General features: G+C 42.8%; 1 protein-coding gene across 3 annotated transcripts in view; it reads right to left on the minus strand.

The window, feature by feature from the left end:
- LOC126412637 (uncharacterized) overlaps window positions 1-20,558 on the minus strand; it is a 172,121-nt gene that overhangs the window by 97,348 nt on the left and 54,215 nt on the right. For all 3 annotated transcript variants that reach the window (XM_050082315.1, XM_050082316.1, XM_050082314.1), the window contains exon 4: window positions 18,093-18,305. Coding sequence is in view for 1 of the 3 variants with exons in the window: in XM_050082314.1 (XP_049938271.1) it covers window positions 18,093-18,305 (213 nt within the window). In the remaining 2 variants the exon portion in view is untranslated. The remainder of the gene's footprint in view (window positions 1-18,092; window positions 18,306-20,558) is intronic.

The following is a 20,558-nucleotide window of genomic DNA, read 5'->3' on the forward strand; positions in this document are numbered from 1 at the left end:
CTTCAATGATTAAGTAAAGCATTGGCAATGGTGCAACGAAGCAGGGGGGAGAATACTTTGGAAAGTTCTGAAAAGATTTTAGACTGATACTGAATAAATTATTTTTAAATTTCATTTCATGAATTTTGGGGCAGACCCTGTATAATAACATGTTTAAACAATTGGAAGTCTGGATAAAATAGCAACAACATAGAAAGGATAGATTGCTACTCACCACAAAGAGACAGGTACAATGAAAAACAACTGCTAAAATATAGCTGCAGTCAGGCCCCAGCATCCAGCTTGTGCTTGTGTGTGTTTTCTTCTTTGGATGGAGAACTCTCTCTGCAAGCTTAAATATTTTATCTATATTTTAGCAGCCTTTTTCACTGTGCCTGCTCAACACCACCTTTCTATCCTTTCCATATTCTTATAACACTGTGTTTGTTAGATGAAGACTCTGTGACCGACACAAACCTAGGAAAGAAGTCTTGATGACGTAAAAAGAACACTTGCCACAATAATGGTGCGTTATCATCTCAAGCCACCCACTGGGTGCCACCAACTGCGCGCCGGCCTGTGCCCAGCTAGTTACCGAAACCAGCGAAACTTCGGTATGCGGTGTAGATGACATTTGTGGCAGCAACAAACAAAAACCCACTTTATTGTGTATAAATATTGTCCACTAGCCAGGCAGGTCATCAAATCAGCAAGTCACCAAGTCGGCTTCCGTCAAGGTGTCTGCTTCCGCTGTGAGGTTGCTACCACGCCATAGTCATCCTGCCAGGGGTGCAGCCACAACATCCATGGGCTGAGTGTCGAACTGAGGTCCTCCTGGCCACTGACCTATTAGGTGTCAGCCAGTGCCAGATCCGCTAGCCAGATACCACACTGAGGTTCACCCACCAGACATCTATGCTCTGTCACCCACCATCCTGGACTTGGCCTGGCTGTGCCAGTCTGTCACATCAGCTCCAGACAGCTCTGCTGGTTATGTTTACCATGCTATATCATGCCACAGCTGGGCTGTGGTGGGAGTGACAGCTGCAAGTGTCTTCACAACAATGTTCAGCTGCCCTGGTGGGTTGATGCCCACCTTTCAGCACCTGACATGTGGACTTGAGATACTAATATGATCTGTTGCAAAGTAATAAAGGGATTTTATGTCACTGTTCAGATTGAGACAAACCCTGACCAACCATCATCCATCAGAGAGTGCATGCATACGTACACACACACACACACACACACACACACACACACACACACACACACACACACACAACCTCTCTTATTTGTAATTTGTTAAACCTTTTTAAAAAAATATCATCTGAAGATGGGAGGATGCTATGCTCTTAAGCCTTAAAACAGATAATAGTTTTATGGTTAATAATTCCTAAACGTGACTGGTTGCTGGAGTTTTCTCCAGAAATCAAATTCTTATTTTATATATCTGATGAACTTGCATTATGTGGGTTCAATCAAAGAAGTTTCCAACTGTTTACTTGCTTATATCAAGATGAAATTTTTAATTATTAAGCAAAAATGAGCATCCAAAAAATCCAGTTTTGTTGAAATATATATTTAAAAAATCATAAAACTCAAAAACAAATGAAATCTTTTCCTACTTATGAGGCCCGTAAATTCTCATTGTCCTATGACTTTAGCAATATGAGAATCACTACATTGTTTAGTGAACAAAAATTTAAAACATTGTTGCATTAATGATGACAGGTAAAATATAAGGTGCTGCTTTTAATTTTAATCCAAAGGCTGCAGTTCCTCACTTTTCAACAATTCACAGAGTCTTCAAGGGACAGGAAACACACAGGAGCTGGCAACATGCTGGTGTCACTATATGTTCTCCCCAACATTGCAAAAAACAAAATTCTGAATTGTCTCAAGTACATATCCAAAGCAGTTCCCAGTCTCTCACCACTGATGCCAAGGTAGGCTTGATTGGACTTCAGTCTGCAGACTCTGCACGCATTCCAGCATCTGGGTGTCTGATCAGTCAATCTTCAGTTTATTTGATGTTTGCACACTACTGTTACTGTGCACTATGTGCTAGACAGCAAGGCCGACCAGCTGGCAGCATACATTGTTCTCCAGCATGAGTGTGTCATCCTGAATCCATCCACGGCAGAACTCTAGCACTTCAATTCGAGCTGCAGGCATCTTACCCTTCATGGCTAAGTTTATCATTACATTTTGTGATGCGGCAACAATATTATTTGGAGAGTAGCAACATATCAAAGTCTCCATACAAACAATATCCCACAAACAAAAAAAAAAAAATAAATAAATAAAAATATCACAGGACCATACCACCAAGTCCCAAAATTCTTCACCAAATTGGAGGTACTGGCAACAAAACACTGCTTGTTTCTCTATAATAAGATATAATGGTTTGGTTTCTAAGCCTGTGGAGAATGAAGCCAGCAGCATGAAGGTGTTGGTGGACAGTTATAGCACTCACTCATTGACACAATGAGGTTTCTGTGCACTCCTATAACTGATAGACTTTTGTTTCAATGCTCGTTATTAAAATGGCTAAATCTTGGTCCCCAGCAGTTGATTTAAACCTCAATGCATTTTTGTGAGTTCTAAGCCATTTGCTCTCCTCTTGTTGTCTTCTTACTCATATTTCTTTACATTCGAGATAATCCTGCAACATGTGCAATTGGGCAACAACATCGCCACATAACAACTACATGACCACTAGTTACCTTTGATAACTAAGGCACGCTGAAAAAAGAAAACCCAATTATTATTTGCCCTATTCTTATATAAATGTTGACATAATCTGAGCCATTTATCACTGAAAAAGACTAACTGCAACAGCACAAGACTCAAAATTGTACCCAAAAATATGACCCATACCCTAATGTTCATAACGATCATTTTAACCACAGATTGGTAGGAGTTGCTCAGCAACATGTCAGTTCACTAACTGTAGACTATATTCTTTAGTCTGTTGTAAGGTTGATTGATTTGGTGTGCTTGTGTGTGTGTGTGTGTGTGTGTGTGTGTGTGTGTGTGTGTGTGTGTGTGTGTGTGTGTTTTTGGAAGGGGGGAAGGGGGGGAGGAGGCAGCAAACAGCGTCGTCAGTACCATCAGATTAGGGAAGGATGGGGGAGGAAGTCAGCTGTGTCCTTTCTAAGAAACCATCCCGGCATTTGCTTGAAGACATTTATGGAACTCACAGAATACCTAAATTAGGATGGCCAGACATGGATTTGAACCATCCTCCTCACAAATGCAATTCCAGTGTGCTATCAACCACTGCGCCACCTTGTTCGGTACTCTGTTGCAACAGAGGTTGCGAGGGGTTTATGGTAATATACCAGCACAACTATATGAGTGTTATAGGGATGCTGTTAAAAGCCAAAATATTCACTTCCATGAGCACATTTTGCACACTAGATTCACACAATGCTTAATTATCTCTCATAATTTCACAGCTTATAAGAAAACAGTTTTACACCAGTCAAACGATTTACCAACGACATTGTTGACTCAACAGTAACATCTTCATCATCAATTTCTTCTCCTCCTGGAAGGATGTGGAATATGAAAGGTGCAGAAAAGCAGGGCAGTTCTACAAATGCATTAGGGGGCTTATTTGGAGCAAGGAGGTGCCACAGAAATCCAAGGGAATTATATACCGAACCTACTTTGTCCCCATATTGGCATACGGAAGTGAGACATGGGTAATGCACAAAAGCGACAAAAGTAGAATACAGGCTAGTGAAATGAAGTTCCAGAGGAGCAGGTTGAGTGTAACAAGACGAGACAGATTGCGAAATGTGTATGTGAGGGAAAGACTAAAGGAGGAACCAGTACAGGACAGGATAGAAAAATCAAGACTGCAGTGGTATGGACACATGAAGAGAATGGATGAGGGAAGAATTCCAAAGAGGATGTTTGATCTGCAACTGGAGGGGAAGAGGCCCAGAGGAAGACCAAGAGATAGATGGGTGAAGGGAGTGAAGGAATGTGTGATGAGAAGAGGAGAGAACTGGACGAAGGTGGAAGAGGGGGAATGGTGGAAAGACAGAACACGATGGAGAGGCTTGTGTTCCTGACAGACCCAGCCAGTGGCTGGAAACTGTCCAAGATGATGATGATGATTGTTGACTCAACAGATGACAGTAGGTGCCAATTAGAGTGGCCTTTGGTAGAAGCATCCCAGAAACACATTCATTTACTACATAATGTTGAAGCACTATGCCACTTAATGACAGAATCAGCAAATAGTGAATGAAGTACCATTGTTAGTCATCCATGGCGAAAATTTTTATCATCTTATTATTACTTCAAGATATTGCAGTTTTCTTACTCAGCAGTGTATACAACTTAATTACGCTAGACTCTCGCTAATCCGGTCATTCCTGGCACATATGGGTGCTGGATTAGCAGAAGTGCTGGATTATTGAGTATCTGAAATTTATTTTATTCATTTATTTTGTTTTTTATTTATTTTTAAGACATAGGGGATATAGTGTACTGTATTTTATTAAACCGAAGGATGCAATTTTAAAACAGGATATACTTTTTTAAATTCAAATATACATTAATTTTCAAAGAAGACCTAGTCCTTGAGTGCATACTGTTCATAATTATACAGTCGTATCATTCACTATGAAACATGTCCCTAATTTTTAACTGTTGCAGTGATGATACATGATGGAGGCATGCTTTATCATGCAAGCGCTTTACAAGCATTACATCGGTACTGCATGTATCTGGTTGTTGCATAATGTAATCCAGGAAGACCTCGGCAGCTTCAGCACCAGCAGTGTGAGAAATCTTCATCCTATCTCCTCCTGTGTCCTCTTCTTCATCACTTTCGTCATTACTTTTTCTTGCATGCTTTTGATTATTTCTTCACCTGTTAAAGTTTGGTCTGTATCACAGTTTTCCTCATTCAGCCTCTTAGTAACATCTTCATCATCAATTTCTTCTCCTCCTGGAAGGATGTGGAATATGCCAGTGTACAAAGTAATTGATAATTCCGAGCTGACTGGCTCATCTCTGTCACTCACTACTGGATCCAACTCGGCATCAATGTATGGCCACAATTTTCTCCAGCTCTTCATTATGGTAGCACTCTCCACTTTATCCCATGCTTCGGCTGCTTGGAAAACAACAACATGTATGTCAATTGCTTTCCATACCTTTAGCATAGTCTCGATAGAGTCGTTTTTACTTTCGTTCAGAACGGAGACGAGAAGTGAATGTCGATAATGACATTTAATTGATTCCAAAATTCCCTGGTCCTTGGAATGAATTAGGGCTGTCACATTGGATGGGAGGAAGAGCACTTGTCCATGTATACCATCGGACTTCAGAGAAACATCTGAAGGATGACTGGGAGCATTGTCAATTATAAGGATAGCTTTCAGTGGAAGCTCTCTCTTCTTTAGCTCTTTTCTCACTGCTGGTACAAACGTTTCATGGAACCACCGAGAGAATATTTGTCTGTCCATCCACGCTTTCTTCTGAGTGCAGTACTGCACTGGTAGAATATTTATGTCAGTGTGTTGAAAACAACGTGGATGTCAGGATTTTCCCATCACCATAAGTGGTAGTTTATGACTCCTATTTGCATTACAACACACCATTAATGTTACGTGCTGTTTCTGTTGCTTGTAACCACGAGCTTCCTTCTCGTTCTTGGCAGCTAATGGTTTTGAAGGAAGCATCTTGTAAAAGAGTCCTGTTTCATCAGCATTTTACGAGGCATCAGCAATTAAATCTTCTTCCTCTGTTATCTTCTGTATCTTGCTTACAAACTCACCAGCATTCACATCGTTAGCTGAGCATCTTTCGCCGGTGACTGTCAGCTGATGAATGCTATGCCGTTTTTCCCAGTTCAATAGCCAACCTTTGCTCGCTGCAAACAAGTAACTACTGCCAAGATGTTTGTTAAATGCAGCTGTTTTTTCCTATATAATTGGGCCACTGACTGGAATTCCTTTTCTGGGTTGTTGTATGAACCACCTGTAAATAGCTATGTCCAATTCTTCATTCTCGCTCTTTCGCATAACCTTCTGTTTTCCAAACTCATTATCCAATTTATGTTGAGTACTGTCGAATAACATCATCTTTCTTTTTGATGTCATAAATAGTTTGCTCATCCAAAATTGAACTCAGCAGCAATGGCTTTCTGCGGAGAACCTCAATTTAACTTACCTAAAATTTCAAGTTTCTGCTTCAGGTTTAGTGTAATGTGTTTTCTTTTAGAAGACGTGATTCCGAACAGTAAAGAAAGCTACTATTTCAAATACAGTATATAAAGCATTGTTGCACACGATAATTCATTGCACACGTGTTTTTGGATGTGCGCAAGATTACTGAGAGGCCGGACTACTGAGGGCCGGATTAGCAACTGTCTATTGTATTTCTGTCTTTGGCAGATATGATCACACTGTGTTGAAATCTATAACTCTGGAACTTTCAAAATACACACCTCAACAAACATTTGGAATGTCAGAGTTTACTACAATCCCTTCTTACACTACACCCACTTAGATTTATACAATACCTTATTAACAAAATAAACTTCATTCCTTATGAGAACAAGAAAGATTTATATATATATATATCTAAAAACAAAGATGATGATACTTACCAAACAAAAGCGCTGGCAGGTCGATAGACACACAAACAAACACAAACATACACACAAAATTCAAGCTTTCGCAACAAACAGTTGCTTCATCAGGAAAGAGGGAAGGAGAGGGAACGACGAAAGGATGTGGGTTTTAAGGGAGAGGGTAAGGTGTCATTCCAATCCCGGGAGCGGGAAGACTTACCTTAGGGGGAAAAAAGGACGGGTATATAGACACACACACACACACACACACACACACACACACACACACACACACACACACACACACACATCGGCACATACACAGACACAAGCAGACATTTGTAAAGGCAAAGAGTTTGGGCAGAGATGCTGCCTCTGTACTTCGTCCTCGACTGATATCTCTGCCCAAACTCTTTGCCTTTACAAATGTCTGCTTGTGTCTGTGTATGTGTATGTGCGGATCCACACATATACAGACACAAGCTTGTGTCTGTATATGTGTGGATGGATATGTGTGTGTGCGCGCGCGCGCGCGCGAGTGTATACCCGTCCTTTTTTCCCCGTAAGGTAAGTCTTTCCACTCCCGGGATTGGAATGACTCCTTACCCTCTCCCTTAAAACCCACATCCTTTCGTGTTTCCCTCTCATTCCCTCTTTCCTGATGAACAGTTTGTTGCGAAAGCTTGAATTTTGTGTGTATGTTTGTGTTTGTTTGTGTGCCTATCAACCTGCCAGCGCTTTCGTTTGGTAAGTCACATCATCTTTGTTTTTAGATATATTTTTCCCACGTGGAATGTTTCCCTCTATTATATTAATATCATTAATTTGAACCCAACAATTACGTTTGTTATTGTCACTGTTGCATTTCGAAATCTTTCCTGTCGTCTTATTTTCTCTTTGTGTTTTTGCCAGTAGTTTCACTTTGTATTCACCTTCTCCTTTTTACCGTAATCTGCTATACAATTTTATTCCGCCTATATATACTCAACAATACGTAACCCACTTCCAAACCATAACCAAAAACTTTTTTTTGCCGCTTTCAACACTACCGCTGCTATAAAATCCACTGTTTCTAGTTCAGAAACAGTTCCTTTCACCTTTTAAACAACCATTTTGGCTATTTCTAATAACTTTCGCTTTATTTCCATTTCCGTTTTTCCCACATCACTGATAATTTTTAGCCGCTTCCCACAGGTTTTAACATCATCATTTCCTCGTCAGACAATTTTTAGCCTCATTTTCATAATCTGCCACCACAAAACCACTCCTTTTAATACATTACACGCAGTTTTTTCGAAATTTTCCCGAATTTCTCCGTCCTTTAACGTGTTTTGGCGGCAACACAACCACCTAACCTTTGTGCACATCGTTGTCTACCAACCCAAGTCCAACATAGCCCAGCTGTAACCAACACCTTTTCGCCTTTTTCACACCAGATCTCCAGTTACTTTCCAGTTCACCTTTATCTCTCCCCATATATTTTTATTTTCATTTTCATTTCAGCCTCATGTTACACTTTCCACCTTCTAATACCATTTCACCCTCACAACACCCCCACAACGACCCCATTAAGTTTTATTTACATTCCCTCCGCAAACATGCCTTCGCCCTAGCCAGATTACGCTCCCATATTCTATTTTCTCAGGCTTGTCTAACATTTGGCATTACCCCCAAAGGCATCACACTTAAAGTTCCCATCTCTGGCTGCAACCCTTCTTTCCATCAGTCCCTATACCAGTTCCAAACTGAACAATCCATTGCCCTCACCCACCTAATCCTTCACCTACACAAAGGCTTGTGCCTATATGTGTGGATGTGTGTGTGTGTGTGTGTGTGTGTGTGTGTGTGTGTGTGTGTGTGTGTGTGTGTGTGTGTGTGTGTGTGTGTGCGCGCGCGCGAGTGTATACCCGTCCTTTTTTCCCCCTAAGGTAAGTCTTTCCGCTCCCGGGATTGGAATGACTTCTTACCCTCTCCCTTAAAACCCACATCCTTTCGTCTTTCCCTCTCCTTCCCTCTTTCCTGATGAGGCAACAGTTTGTTGCGAAAGCTTGAATTTTGTGTGTATGTTTGTGTGTCTATCGACCTGCCAGCACTTTCATCATCTTTGTTTTTAGATATATTTTTCCCACGTGGAATGTTTCCCTATATATTCTTTTTAAAAACAAAGCAGACTCCTTCCTAACTTGCATATCGGAAACAAAAACAGTGAAAATGTCATGATGATAATTATCAGTCTGTAGTAGTATGTCCTCCCTGTAAACGGATGGGTTCTTCCACTCTTCAAGGCACGTTCTGAATGAAACCAACTTGATCTTGGGGTATGAGGTCCCGTACCTCAAAGGTAGCTTCAGTGAGGTTCTGAAGATAGTCAGGTGGATTCAGACATCGTGCAATGGCCACCTTCAATAGGTCCCATGCATGCTCAGTTGAATTCATGTCTGGTGACTGTGCTGGCCAATGCATTCCGTTAATGTTGCATCTCTGAAAATACTGAGACACAGCTAAAGTACAGTGCAGTCTTGCATTGTCATCAACTAAGATGAAGTTGTCACTGACTTCACACTTGTAGGACCTTTCAATTGTTTGTGAGATCCCTTGGGGGTATCGGGGACCAGTCAAATTGCTGTAGATGGGAATGAGAGGGGTCGCTGTCCCACCGTTACTGCCATTCAGAACATGCCTCCACCTGCAAAAGGATGGACTTCCTGAATGTATCCGTATTCCTGGTGTCGTCTAATGCTTCACCAAACCCTAGCACATCTAGTGCCCAGTAGTAAGCTAATCCTGGTCTCATCAGCAAACATGAAATTACTTCATTCTGCAATGGTCCAATGTTGATGGGCAACAGCCCAGGTTCTTCGATTACATCAGTTCCATTTGTTCAGTGCGAGAGATAGGTAGGTAGGTTGGTTGGAATAAAAGAGGGGGAAAGGGACCAAACTAGGAGGTCATTGGTCCCTTGTTACTAATAAAACTATGCCACAAATGTGAGAATAAAATAGATACGGCATATAACATAAAATGGAAAGAAAGGAAAGACCACAAGAATGAAGGAAACACAACAAACACTAAAAGAAACAAAAGAGGACAAGAGAACAACAGACATGCAAGAAACAGTTACAAGAGAGTAAAACCAGGAAGCAGATTACAGTGGCTGGCTGACCAAGAAAATAAAAACACATTAAAACCTTCACCCCAAAAACACTAGGGTGGAGGACACAGAGGGACAAAGGACAGGCGCTAAAACTTAGATCAAATGATAAAACTCAACCTCATGGATGATACGTAAAACCGAATCAACCGATGAGGCATTGCCTGCTAAAAATCAATGATAACGAGACCGGCAACCGAGGATAAATTCGCAGGACTGCCAAAGGAGGACACAGCAGAATAATATGGGCCACTGTCAACAAGACGCCGCACCGACACTGAGGTTGGTGTTCACGGCGCAGGAGGTTGCCTGGGTCGCCCATACATGGCCAATGTGGAGCCTGCAGAGAACCACAGAGTTCCTGCGAGATGCCCTCACCGAGGACTTTCACACATTCGTGGTCCCCTTAATGGCTCGCAGTTTGTTGTGCATACTGAGATTTTGCCATTCCGTCTCTCAAAGCTGAAAAACCTTGCGGCGTAATAACGAACACAGGTCAGTTGCGGGGACGCCCATCTCTGGAAGTGGTTTCTGTGTAGCCTGTTTGGCCAGCCTGTCAGCAAGTTCATTTCCTGGGATTCCGACGTGACCAGGGGTCCAGACGAACACCACTGAATGACTGGACCGTTCCAGGGCATAGATGGACTCCTGGATGGACACTGCCAAAGGATGACAAGGGTAGCACTGGTCGATAGTTTTCAGGCTGCTCAAGGAGTCACTGGTCGATAGTTTTCAGGCTGCTCAAGGAGTCAATATATAAAAGAAAAGACTCCCCAGGGCATGAATGGAGATACTGAAGTGCACAAGAAATGGCCACCAGCTCTGCAGTGAATACACTGCAGTCATCAGGAAAGGAATGCTATTCAATATGGCTGCCGTTCACGTAGGCAAAGCCAACACGAACATCAGACATCGAGCTAGTGGCGTAAGCCACTTCAGAGCCCCGGAACATGTCAAGAATCAAGAGGATGTGACAACGGAGAGCCGCAGGGCTAATGGAGTCCTTAAGGCCTCATGAAAGGTCCAGACGAAGGTGCAGCCAAGGTGTACACCATAGAGGCATATGTGAATGGACCGCAAGTAGAGGTGGTAAAGGGAAGGACTCCAGTTCGGAGAGAAGGGACTACAGGCAAACCACAATCGTTAGCCCCGACCTGGGCCGCCGATGCGAGAGATAGACTGCTGTGGGTGGGAAAAGGAGACAGTAATTCGGATGCTCAGGGGAACTATGAATGAGTGTTGCGTAACTGGTGAGCAGTTGTGCACATCTGATCTGCAATGGAGGGACTCCGGCCTCCACCAGTACACTGGTTACCGGACTCATCCTAAAAGCTTCTGTCACTAGTTGAACCCCACAGTGGTGCACAGGGTCAAGTAAATGCAACGTTGAAGGCACTGCCGAACCATAAACCACTCTCTCATAGTCAATTCGGGATTGGACAAGGGCTCTGTAGAGCTGCAGCAGCATAGAGCGATCTGCACCCCAATTAGTGTTGCTCAGGCAACGGAGGGCATTGAGGTGCTGCCAGCACTTCTGCTTAAGCTGACGAAGATGAGGGAGCCAAGTCAATCAAGTGTCAAAAACCAGTCCTAGGAATCGATATGTCTCCACTACAGTGAGTGGATCATCATTAAGGTAAAGTGCTGGTCCCAGATGAACGATATGACGCCGATGGAAGTGCATGACACACGACTTTGTGGCTGAATGCTGGAAGCTGTAGGCTACAGCCCATGACTGCATCTTGTGGATGGCTCCCTGAAGGCACCACTCAGCAACACCAGTACTTGAGCAGCAGTACGAAATGCAGAAGTCATCTGCATACAGCGGAGGTGAGTTTGAGAGCCTGACTGATGCTTCTAGACCGTTAATGGCCACTAAAAATAGAACACTTAATACAGAGCCCTGCGGGACTCCATTCTCCTGGATATGGATGGAACTATGAGGCACCAACTTGGACACGGAAACTATGGAGCGACAGTATAAGTTTTGGATAAAAATTGGGAGCAGGCCCTGGAGACCCCACTCATACAATGTGGCAAGGGTATGATGGCGCCAGATCGTGTTGTTTGCTTTACGTAAGTCAAAAAAGACGGCAACCGGGTGTTGCCGTCTGGAAAAGGCTGTTCGGATGGCAGACTCGATGGACACAAGATTATCAGTAGTAGAGCGACCCTGGCAGAAGCCGCCCTGACATGAAGCCAGCAGACGACGTGACCCCAGGACCCAACCCAACTGTCGTCATACCATAGTTTCCAGCAGCTTACAAAGAACATTGGTGAGGCTGATGGGCTGATAGCTATCCACATCAAGCGAGTTTTTACCAGTTTTGAGCACCTGCCATTGCACCAAATCTGGTTGAGGACGACGAGGAGAGGTCGCTTGTAGTCAGATGAAAGACGTTTAATCATCTGACTGTGGATCTGATCAGGCCCAGGAGCTGCGTCGTGGCAATGTGCAAGGGCACTGAGGAGCTCCCACTCTGTAAATGGGGCATTACAGGATTCGCTGCAATGTGTAGTGAATGAGAGGACATTCCCTTCCAGTCACCGTTTGAGCGAGCGAAAGTCTGGGGGGAATTCTCTGACGCAGAGGCTCGAGCACAGTGCTTATCAATGTGCTCGGCAATCGCATTTGCATTGGTAGATAACACACCATTTATGGTAACACCAGGGACACCTGTTAGGGCCTGATACCCAAAAAGACGTTTGATCTTTGCCCAGACTTGGGAACATGACGTATGGCACCCAATGGTTGAGATGTATCTCTCCCAACACTCCTGCTTCTGTCGTCTGATAAGGTAGTGAACATAGGCATGGAGCCGTTTTAAGGCTATGAGGTGCTCCAGGGAAGGGTGCCACCTATGCCCCGGTAGAGCTCACCGATGCTCCTTAATTGCTTCAGCGACTTCCGTCAACCACCAAGGGACTGCCTTACACCTCAGGTACCCTAAAGAGCAAGGGATCGCGTTTTCTGCCACAGAAACAATTTTGCTAGTCACCTGCTCAACCATCACATCGATGTGGGGACAGCAGATGTGAAAGTTTTCCAGTCCGTGGCCCGACCCCGGGGCAGTGGCAGGAAGATGGGGAAGTGATCGTTACTACACAGGTCGTCATGTGCTCTCCAGTGGACAGATGGGAGAAGTCATGGGCTGCAAATTGATATATCAATGGCCAAGCAACTACCATGAGCCACACTGAAATGTGTGGCGGCCCCAGAGTTTAAGAGACAGGGGTCGAACTGAGACAGTAAAGTTTCGACATCTCTGCCTCGGCCAGTAAGCATGGTACCACACCACAAGGGGTTATGGGCATTAAAATCTCCCAGAAGTAGGAAAGGTTTAGGGAGTTGATCAATTAGTGCAGCTAATACATATAAGGGTACTGCACCATCTGGAGGAAGATATACATTGCAGACAGTTATTTCCTGTGTTGTTGTTATTCTGACAGCCAAAGCTTCTAGAGGGGTTTGAAGGGGCACATGTTCACTATAGACTGAGTTTAGGACATAAACGCAAACTCCACCTGACACTCAATTATAGTCGCTACGGTTCCTGTAATATCCCTTATAGCCGAAGAGGGCAGGGGTCTGCACTGCCGGGAACCAGGTTTCCTGGAGGACAATGCAGATAGCAGGAGTAAAGCTTAACAGTTGCCGTAGCTCAGCCAGTCGGTGGAGGAAACTGCTGCAATTCCACTGGAGGATGACATCATGAGACTGGGAAGGCATGGAACATTCAATGAGGCACCTCAGGGTCACCTGCTGCCACCAACTTTTTGCCTGGGCATTCTATATCCATTTTGTCTGAGGGTCTGGCGAAATCTAGGTCCTCAGCGGACCCCAAAATCTCCACCCCATCCTCAGCTGCAGAGCTTGTAGGTAGTGGTGGTATGGGTGTACAGCAATTACCTAGGTCTTAGGGGTTTTCTTTTCTTGCTGCTCCTTGGGTTTCCCTGGCTGGGAGGACTTCACTGGCTCAATCTCCGGGATTGAGGATGAGCGTGAATCCCTGCGTGCAGCTGCTTTTGGTCTCTTCGGCCACTGGTGGGTGTCTTCTTTCCCACTAGCAGAATCCTGGGAAGGGAGTGACCCAAAGGACCCCTTCCTAATGAGAGAAGCTGAAGAAGACTTAACACTTCTCCAGTTTAGAAGGGGGGGGGGGGGGGGGCGGGGGGTTTGTTGCTCCCGAAGTAGGTGGTGCAGGAGCAACAGGGAGGGAAATGCCCCCCACCATTAAAGGGACAGGTGTAGTCTTCCAGCTGAGAGGTGACTTGGGTTGGTGTAGCTGATGGTGCTGTAACTGTTGTAGCGACAGTGTAAGACGATGTCATATGCACAGGAAGCAGGCATTCAAATTTTCTCTTAGCCTCAGTGTAGGTCAGTCGGTCCAGGGTCTTGTACTCCACGATTTTCCTTTCTTTTTGGAGAATCCTGCAGTCTGGTGAGCAAGGCGAATGGTGTTCTCCGCAGTTGACACAGATGGGAGGCAGGGCACATGGAGTATTGGGTTGTGATGGGCGTTCACAATCTCGGCATGCAACACTGGAAGTACAGCAGGAAGACATAGGGCCAAACTTCCAGCACTTAAAGCACATCAGGAGAGCGATATAGGGCTTTACATCACACCGGTAGACCATCACCTTGACTTTATTGGGCAATATATCACCCTTAAAGGCCAAGATGAAGGCACTGGTGACAACCCGATTATCCCCTGGTGGACAAGCCGGATGAAATGTACACCTCACCACTCTAAATTGGCACACAGTTCATCAACGGTCTGCAAAAGAAGGTCCCTATGAAATATATACCATATTTAGGCTCTAATGGGGCGTGATGGTTACAGGAACATCCCCCAGCTTGTCAACAGCAAGTAACTCCCGTGTACGGGCACAGGATGCTGTTTAGATCGAGACTGACCCAGATCTCATTTTGACAAGCACTCCACCTCCACAAAATTGTCCTCTAAATGCTCAACAAAAAACTGTGCTTCATCGTCATAAAAGACTCCCCATCAGCTCTCGAACATACAAGGTTCCCGGGGCGAATAAGATTCACTGCCATCCTCAGCCTGACGTTCCTCCCATGGTGCGGCCAGGGAGGGGAACGATTTGGGGTCGTACTTTTGTGCGTTGAATTGAGCTCATGATCGCTTAGAGACTGCTGGTGTTGAGATGATGGACTATGCTTCATCATGTCATACTCCCTGATGCCACCCACTTCAATCAGGGGCCCTCACCACGGGCGCCAACTAGCCACAGCAAAGGCCACCTCGCAGGATGGCCACTGCCGAGACTCCTGATGCCCCAGGGGGATGGATATCTACCCCTTGGCATACGTGGGGAGTTAACGGTGCAGGCATCAGCAGAGCAATCCCTGTGTTGTCAGGGGGCTACAACCAACAGGGTACATGGCAGCCCCACCACAACAGACTGGCTACTGTGCTCGATACCAGGTGCAAAGAAGCCCACGGTCATCGTCGACGCAGAAAGCGACACTGCATTGCGCATAGTGGAGAACGTACTCAGGAAGGTGTCCTCACCCAACAGATGGGGAATGGGCAGGACTGCAATGCAACGATGAGAAACTGGGCTAGAGATCTCAATGCACGATGGACACAATGCACCATGTAAGGCGCCCTTCCCCAACTGGCTCACTCTTCAGGAAAATTTTGAAGAATGGAGGTCAAACCCTACAGGGGACCATCACATAAAGGCTGAAATGTGCGAGACTCCTTTTAGTCGCCTCTTATGACAGGCAGGAATACCTCGGGCCTATTCTAAACCCAGGACCCGCAGGGGGGAGTTCAGTGCAAAACTTCTCATTGGTCTTCTGCAGAGAAGACCACCCTCCACACTGTTTTGTCTGGGATATAAATCCCTGTTGCCCAGGCAAAGTCATTTCCAATATTTCAGACAGTAGTTATTGGGTGCCTATGAGCCGACAGCTGGAGAAAATGATTCTGCATTGGTACTGTCATAAGAGGATGACTGCGGTGAGGTATATTGTTCACATTTCCCAATTCTCTGTACTATCTCCACATCTTAGATACACCACTTAGAGCGACATGTAACCGATTGGCAACATATTGCTGTGTATGACCTTCTGAAAGTAAAGCCACTATTCTGAATCTATCAAAGTATTGTATACTTCAACGTGGAATGTTACCGCAGTGCTAAACACAAACTGAATGAAACTGTTGTCAATACTGGACTGCTTGCAGTTTGCTGCTGTGGTAGCAGTATGTGTACATGACTGGGAAATGACAAAGTGCACAGGTCAATGAAACCTATAATATTGTGGACTACATTTTAAAACTATTTCAAACTTTTGTTGAGCAATGTACATTAAGACTAATTCACAACTACAGTAGTCTTGACAGTATTAATATAGACAAGTGGAGCAATACAATTCCATTAGGTAATTTTTGTTTATAAGAGATGACATGCAAGGACAACTACTGTTGTCTTCAGTCCAAAGACTGATGTGATGCAGCTCTCCATGCTACTCTATCCTATGCTAGCCTCTTCATCTTCAAGTAACTACTGCAACCTACATCCTTCTGAATCTGCTAACTGTATTCATCTCTTGGTCTCCCTCTATGATTTTTACCCTCCACGATGCCCACCAATACTAAATTGGTGATTCCTTGATGCCTCAGAACATGTCCTGCCAACCAATCCCTTCTTCTAGTCAAGTTGTGCCACAAATTGCTCTACTCCCCAATCCTATTCAGTACCACCTCATTAGCTAGGTGATCTACCCATCTAATCTTCAGCATTCTTCTGTAGTACCACTTTCCAAAGCTTCTATTCTCTTCTCATCTAAAATGTTTAATGTCTATGTTTCATTTTCATACATGGTTACACTCCATACAAATACTTTCAGAAAATCCTTCCTGACACTTAAATCTTTATTTGATGTTAACAAATTTCTCTTCTTCAGAAACACTTTCCTCGCCATTGTGTCTACATTTTATATCCTCTCTACTTTGACCATCATCAGTTATTTTGCTCCCCAAATAGCAAAACTCCTTTACTACTTTAAGTGTGTCATTTCCTAATCTAATACCCACAGCATCACCTGATTAAATTTGACTACATGCCATTATTCTCGTTTTGCTTTTGCTGATGTCCATCTTATATCCTCCTTTCAAGACACTGTCCATTCCGTTCAAGTGCTCTTCCAAGTCCTTTTCTGTCTCTGACAGAATTGCAATGTCATCGGCAAACCTCTTCATTTCTTCTCCCTGGATTTTAATTCCTACTCCGAATTTTTATTTTGTTTCCTTTACTGCTTGCTCAATATACAGATTGAATAACACTGGGGATAGGCTACAACCCTGTCTTACTCCCTTCTAATCCAATGCTTCCCTTTTGTACCCCCCAAACCATAACTGCCATCTGGTTTCTGTATAAACTGAACAGCCTTTCGTGTCCTGTATTTTACCCCTGCCATCTTCAGAATTTGAGAGTATTCCAGTCAACATTGTCAAAAGCTTTCTTTAAGTCTACAGATGCTATAAACGTAGATTCGTCTTTCCTCAACCTATCTTCTAAAACAAGTCGTAGGGCCAGTATTGCTTCGCGTGCTCCTACATTTCTATGGAATCCAAACTGATATTCCCCAAGGTCGGCTTCTACCAGTTCTTCCATTCGTCTGTAAAGAATTCGTGTTAGTATTTTGCAACTGTGACTTATTAATCTGATAGTTCAGTAATTTTCACACCTGTCAGCTGCTGCTTTCTTTGGAATTAGAATTTTCTACTCTTCTTGATGTCTGTCTAACACATCTTGCTGACTAGATGGAAGAATTTGTCATGGCTGGCTCTCCCAAGGCTGTCAATGGTTCTAATGGAATATTGTCTACTCCCGGGGGCTTTGTTTCGACTTAGTTTTTTCAGAGCTCTGTCAAATTTTTCACGCATTATCATGTCTCCCATCTCATCTTCATCTACCTCTTCCTCCATTTCAATAAAACTTTTAGTGATGAAGAAAGGAATAATAATAATAAAAAAAATAGTATGTCAGGTGTAATGTGGGAATTGCTTTTCTTGGTAACTTTTTTCCAAGGATTTCCAGAGTTACATTCTAGGTGAAAATAAGCAAAATTAACTAGCTTGTAAAGGCGTTTTTTTGTTTGTTTTTTTTTGTTTTTTAATACTTTTGGTTTATTGGAAAGTTGTAACAAATATAGCTTCTTACAACATGGCTGTTTCTACAAGAGCACTTATGCAAATGATAAAAGGCACATGAATGGAATCAGCAAGTGCTGAGTGTACCTATGGAACTAACTGTAAGAAATAACAACTGTTTAGCCTTAAATGTACACTACACACAGAACAAACTACTAAACAACCTTACCTTTATACCAGATATGTGTCGAAATGATGAATTTATGCTGGGTGAATCATTTTTACAGAAAGTTTGATTTAAAATATCAGGTTCAGATGTCAAAGATGTAAATGTTATAGATACGTCTTCTATATTATCTCCCAAAGACTGTAGGTTCTTCTTTGTAAACCAAGGAGATGAAAATAATTGCCGATTTTCCATTGCTGGTACTTCGAACTTCGTCTAGGATAAAGAAATGAACAATTAGAAAAAAATTAAATATTGCAGGTATAATATAATAAATGTTTTTGAGAGTTCCTAGAGAAGACTCTTTAAGTATTTCATAAAAAGCCTATAACACTATCTTGGAGAATACCAGAAGTCACTTCTGGTTTACTTGACTTTCCATCAATTATTACAAACTACAACCTTTCTGACAGCAATCCACTTGCACAACTGAGGCAATAGTCCATAGGCACACAATCTGATTAGAAGTCGCTTGTGAGGAATTGTATTGAAAAGCCTATATTACGTTGCAACTAGTTTTAATAATTATGTCTACACCTGGTAGACCGGGCACAACACAAAATGAGAAAATTTTATTATAATAGAAGGGCATGCAGTACCACACCAACTAACACAGAGTCTTATCATTACATACAAATGTTAACACCCTTTGTCCACTATTGTAAAATATGTTACGTATCTAGCTTATGCTGAGGAATCAAGTAGGACTACAAATGCATGTGTAATAAACATATGAACCATGGTATCATATGCATCAATAACAATTACTTTCACTTTCAATAGTACACTACCTGGTGTCTGGTAGGACAGTTTACAGCCCCAAACAACTCCACGCGCCAGCTATTTTTATATGCCATGCAATGGTATACTGAGCTACCAGTGTACATGACGAGCAACACTGAAGTCTACTTGTTTGTCACTGACCTATTTCATCGTCAATGTTGCACAAAATATTAATGCACAACATAAAGGACAATTAAAACCGAGGTCTGCCAATGTGATATTTAATTCAGAGACATCACAGCACTTTAAAGAGCAACTGAATGGAAGAAACAGTATCTTGAACATGTTGTGAGTACAATGAGGATAATCGAATGCAGTCTAATTAAACCAAATGAAGCTGAGGGAATTAAGTGTAGGAAATGAGGCATTAAAGGTGGCCAAACATAGCAAACAATAAATATTAGAAGCTTTTAAAAGGTGTTAATACAGAGGAATGCTGAAGATCAGATGGGTGGATTGGGTGCATAATGATGAGATACTGAGTAATGTTGGAGAGAAAACAAATTTGTCACACAGCCTGACTACAAGACGGGATCAGTAGATCTAAGATACATAAGGGACATCACTCAGAAATGGCCAATTTGGTAATAAAGGTAACTGTGTGGGGCAAAAATTATATGTTCAAATTGATGTAGGTTGCAGTAGTTCTGCACAGATCTCACCTACATCTACATGATTACTCTGCAATCCACAATTAAGTGCCAGGCAAAGGGTTCATTGAACAACCTTAAAGCTATTTCTCTACCGTTTCACTCTCGAATGGTGCATGGAAAAACTAACACTTAAATTGTTCTGTGTGAGTTCTGATTCCTCTTATTTTATTATGGTGATCATTTCTCCCTATGCAGGTGGGCACCATCAAAATACTTTAGCAATATGAGGAGAAAGCTGATGATTGAAAGTTCACGAGAAGATCCTGCCATGATGAAAAACACCTTGGTTTTAATGATTGGCACCCCAACTCACATATCGTGACTATATCATTATCTCTTCTATCTCACGGTAATACAAAATGAGCTGCCTTCTTTGAACTTTTCAAATTCCTTGGTCAGTCCCATTTGGTGTAGACTGCACACGGCACAGTAATAACCCAGAAGAAAGCAAACAAGCATGGTGTTGCACTTTCTAAATATTCTTGCCAATAAATCACAGTCTTTGGTTTGCTTTCCCCACAGCATTACCTATGTGATCATTTCAATTTAAGTTATTGGTACCTGCAATTCCTAAGTATTTACTTGAATTTACAGCCTTTAGGTTTGTGCGATTTATCATGTAACCAAAATTTAATGGATTTCTTTTAGCATGCACATGTATGACTTCACACTTTTAATTATATAGAGTCAATTGCCACTTTACTTGCCATACAGGTATCTTATCCAAATCATTTTGCAATTGGTTCTGATCATCTGATGACTCTACAAGTTGATAAATGACACTACAATTTGCTAACAATCTAAGTTGGCTGCTCAGATTGTCTCCTAAATCTTTTATATAGATAAAGAGCAGCAGAGGGCCTATAACACTCTCTTAGGGAATACCAGAAGTCACTTCTGTTTTACTCAACTTTCCATCAATTATTACCAACTACGACCTTTCTGATAGGAACCCAGTTGCACAACTGAGGCAATCTGATTAAAAGTCACTTGTGAGGAATGGTATTGAAAGCCTCCAGGAAACCTAAAACTA

The sequence above is a fragment of the Schistocerca serialis genome, chromosome 7 (genome assembly GCF_023864345.2).
Source record: "Schistocerca serialis cubense isolate TAMUIC-IGC-003099 chromosome 7, iqSchSeri2.2, whole genome shotgun sequence".
NCBI lineage: Eukaryota > Metazoa > Arthropoda > Insecta > Orthoptera > Acrididae > Schistocerca > Schistocerca serialis.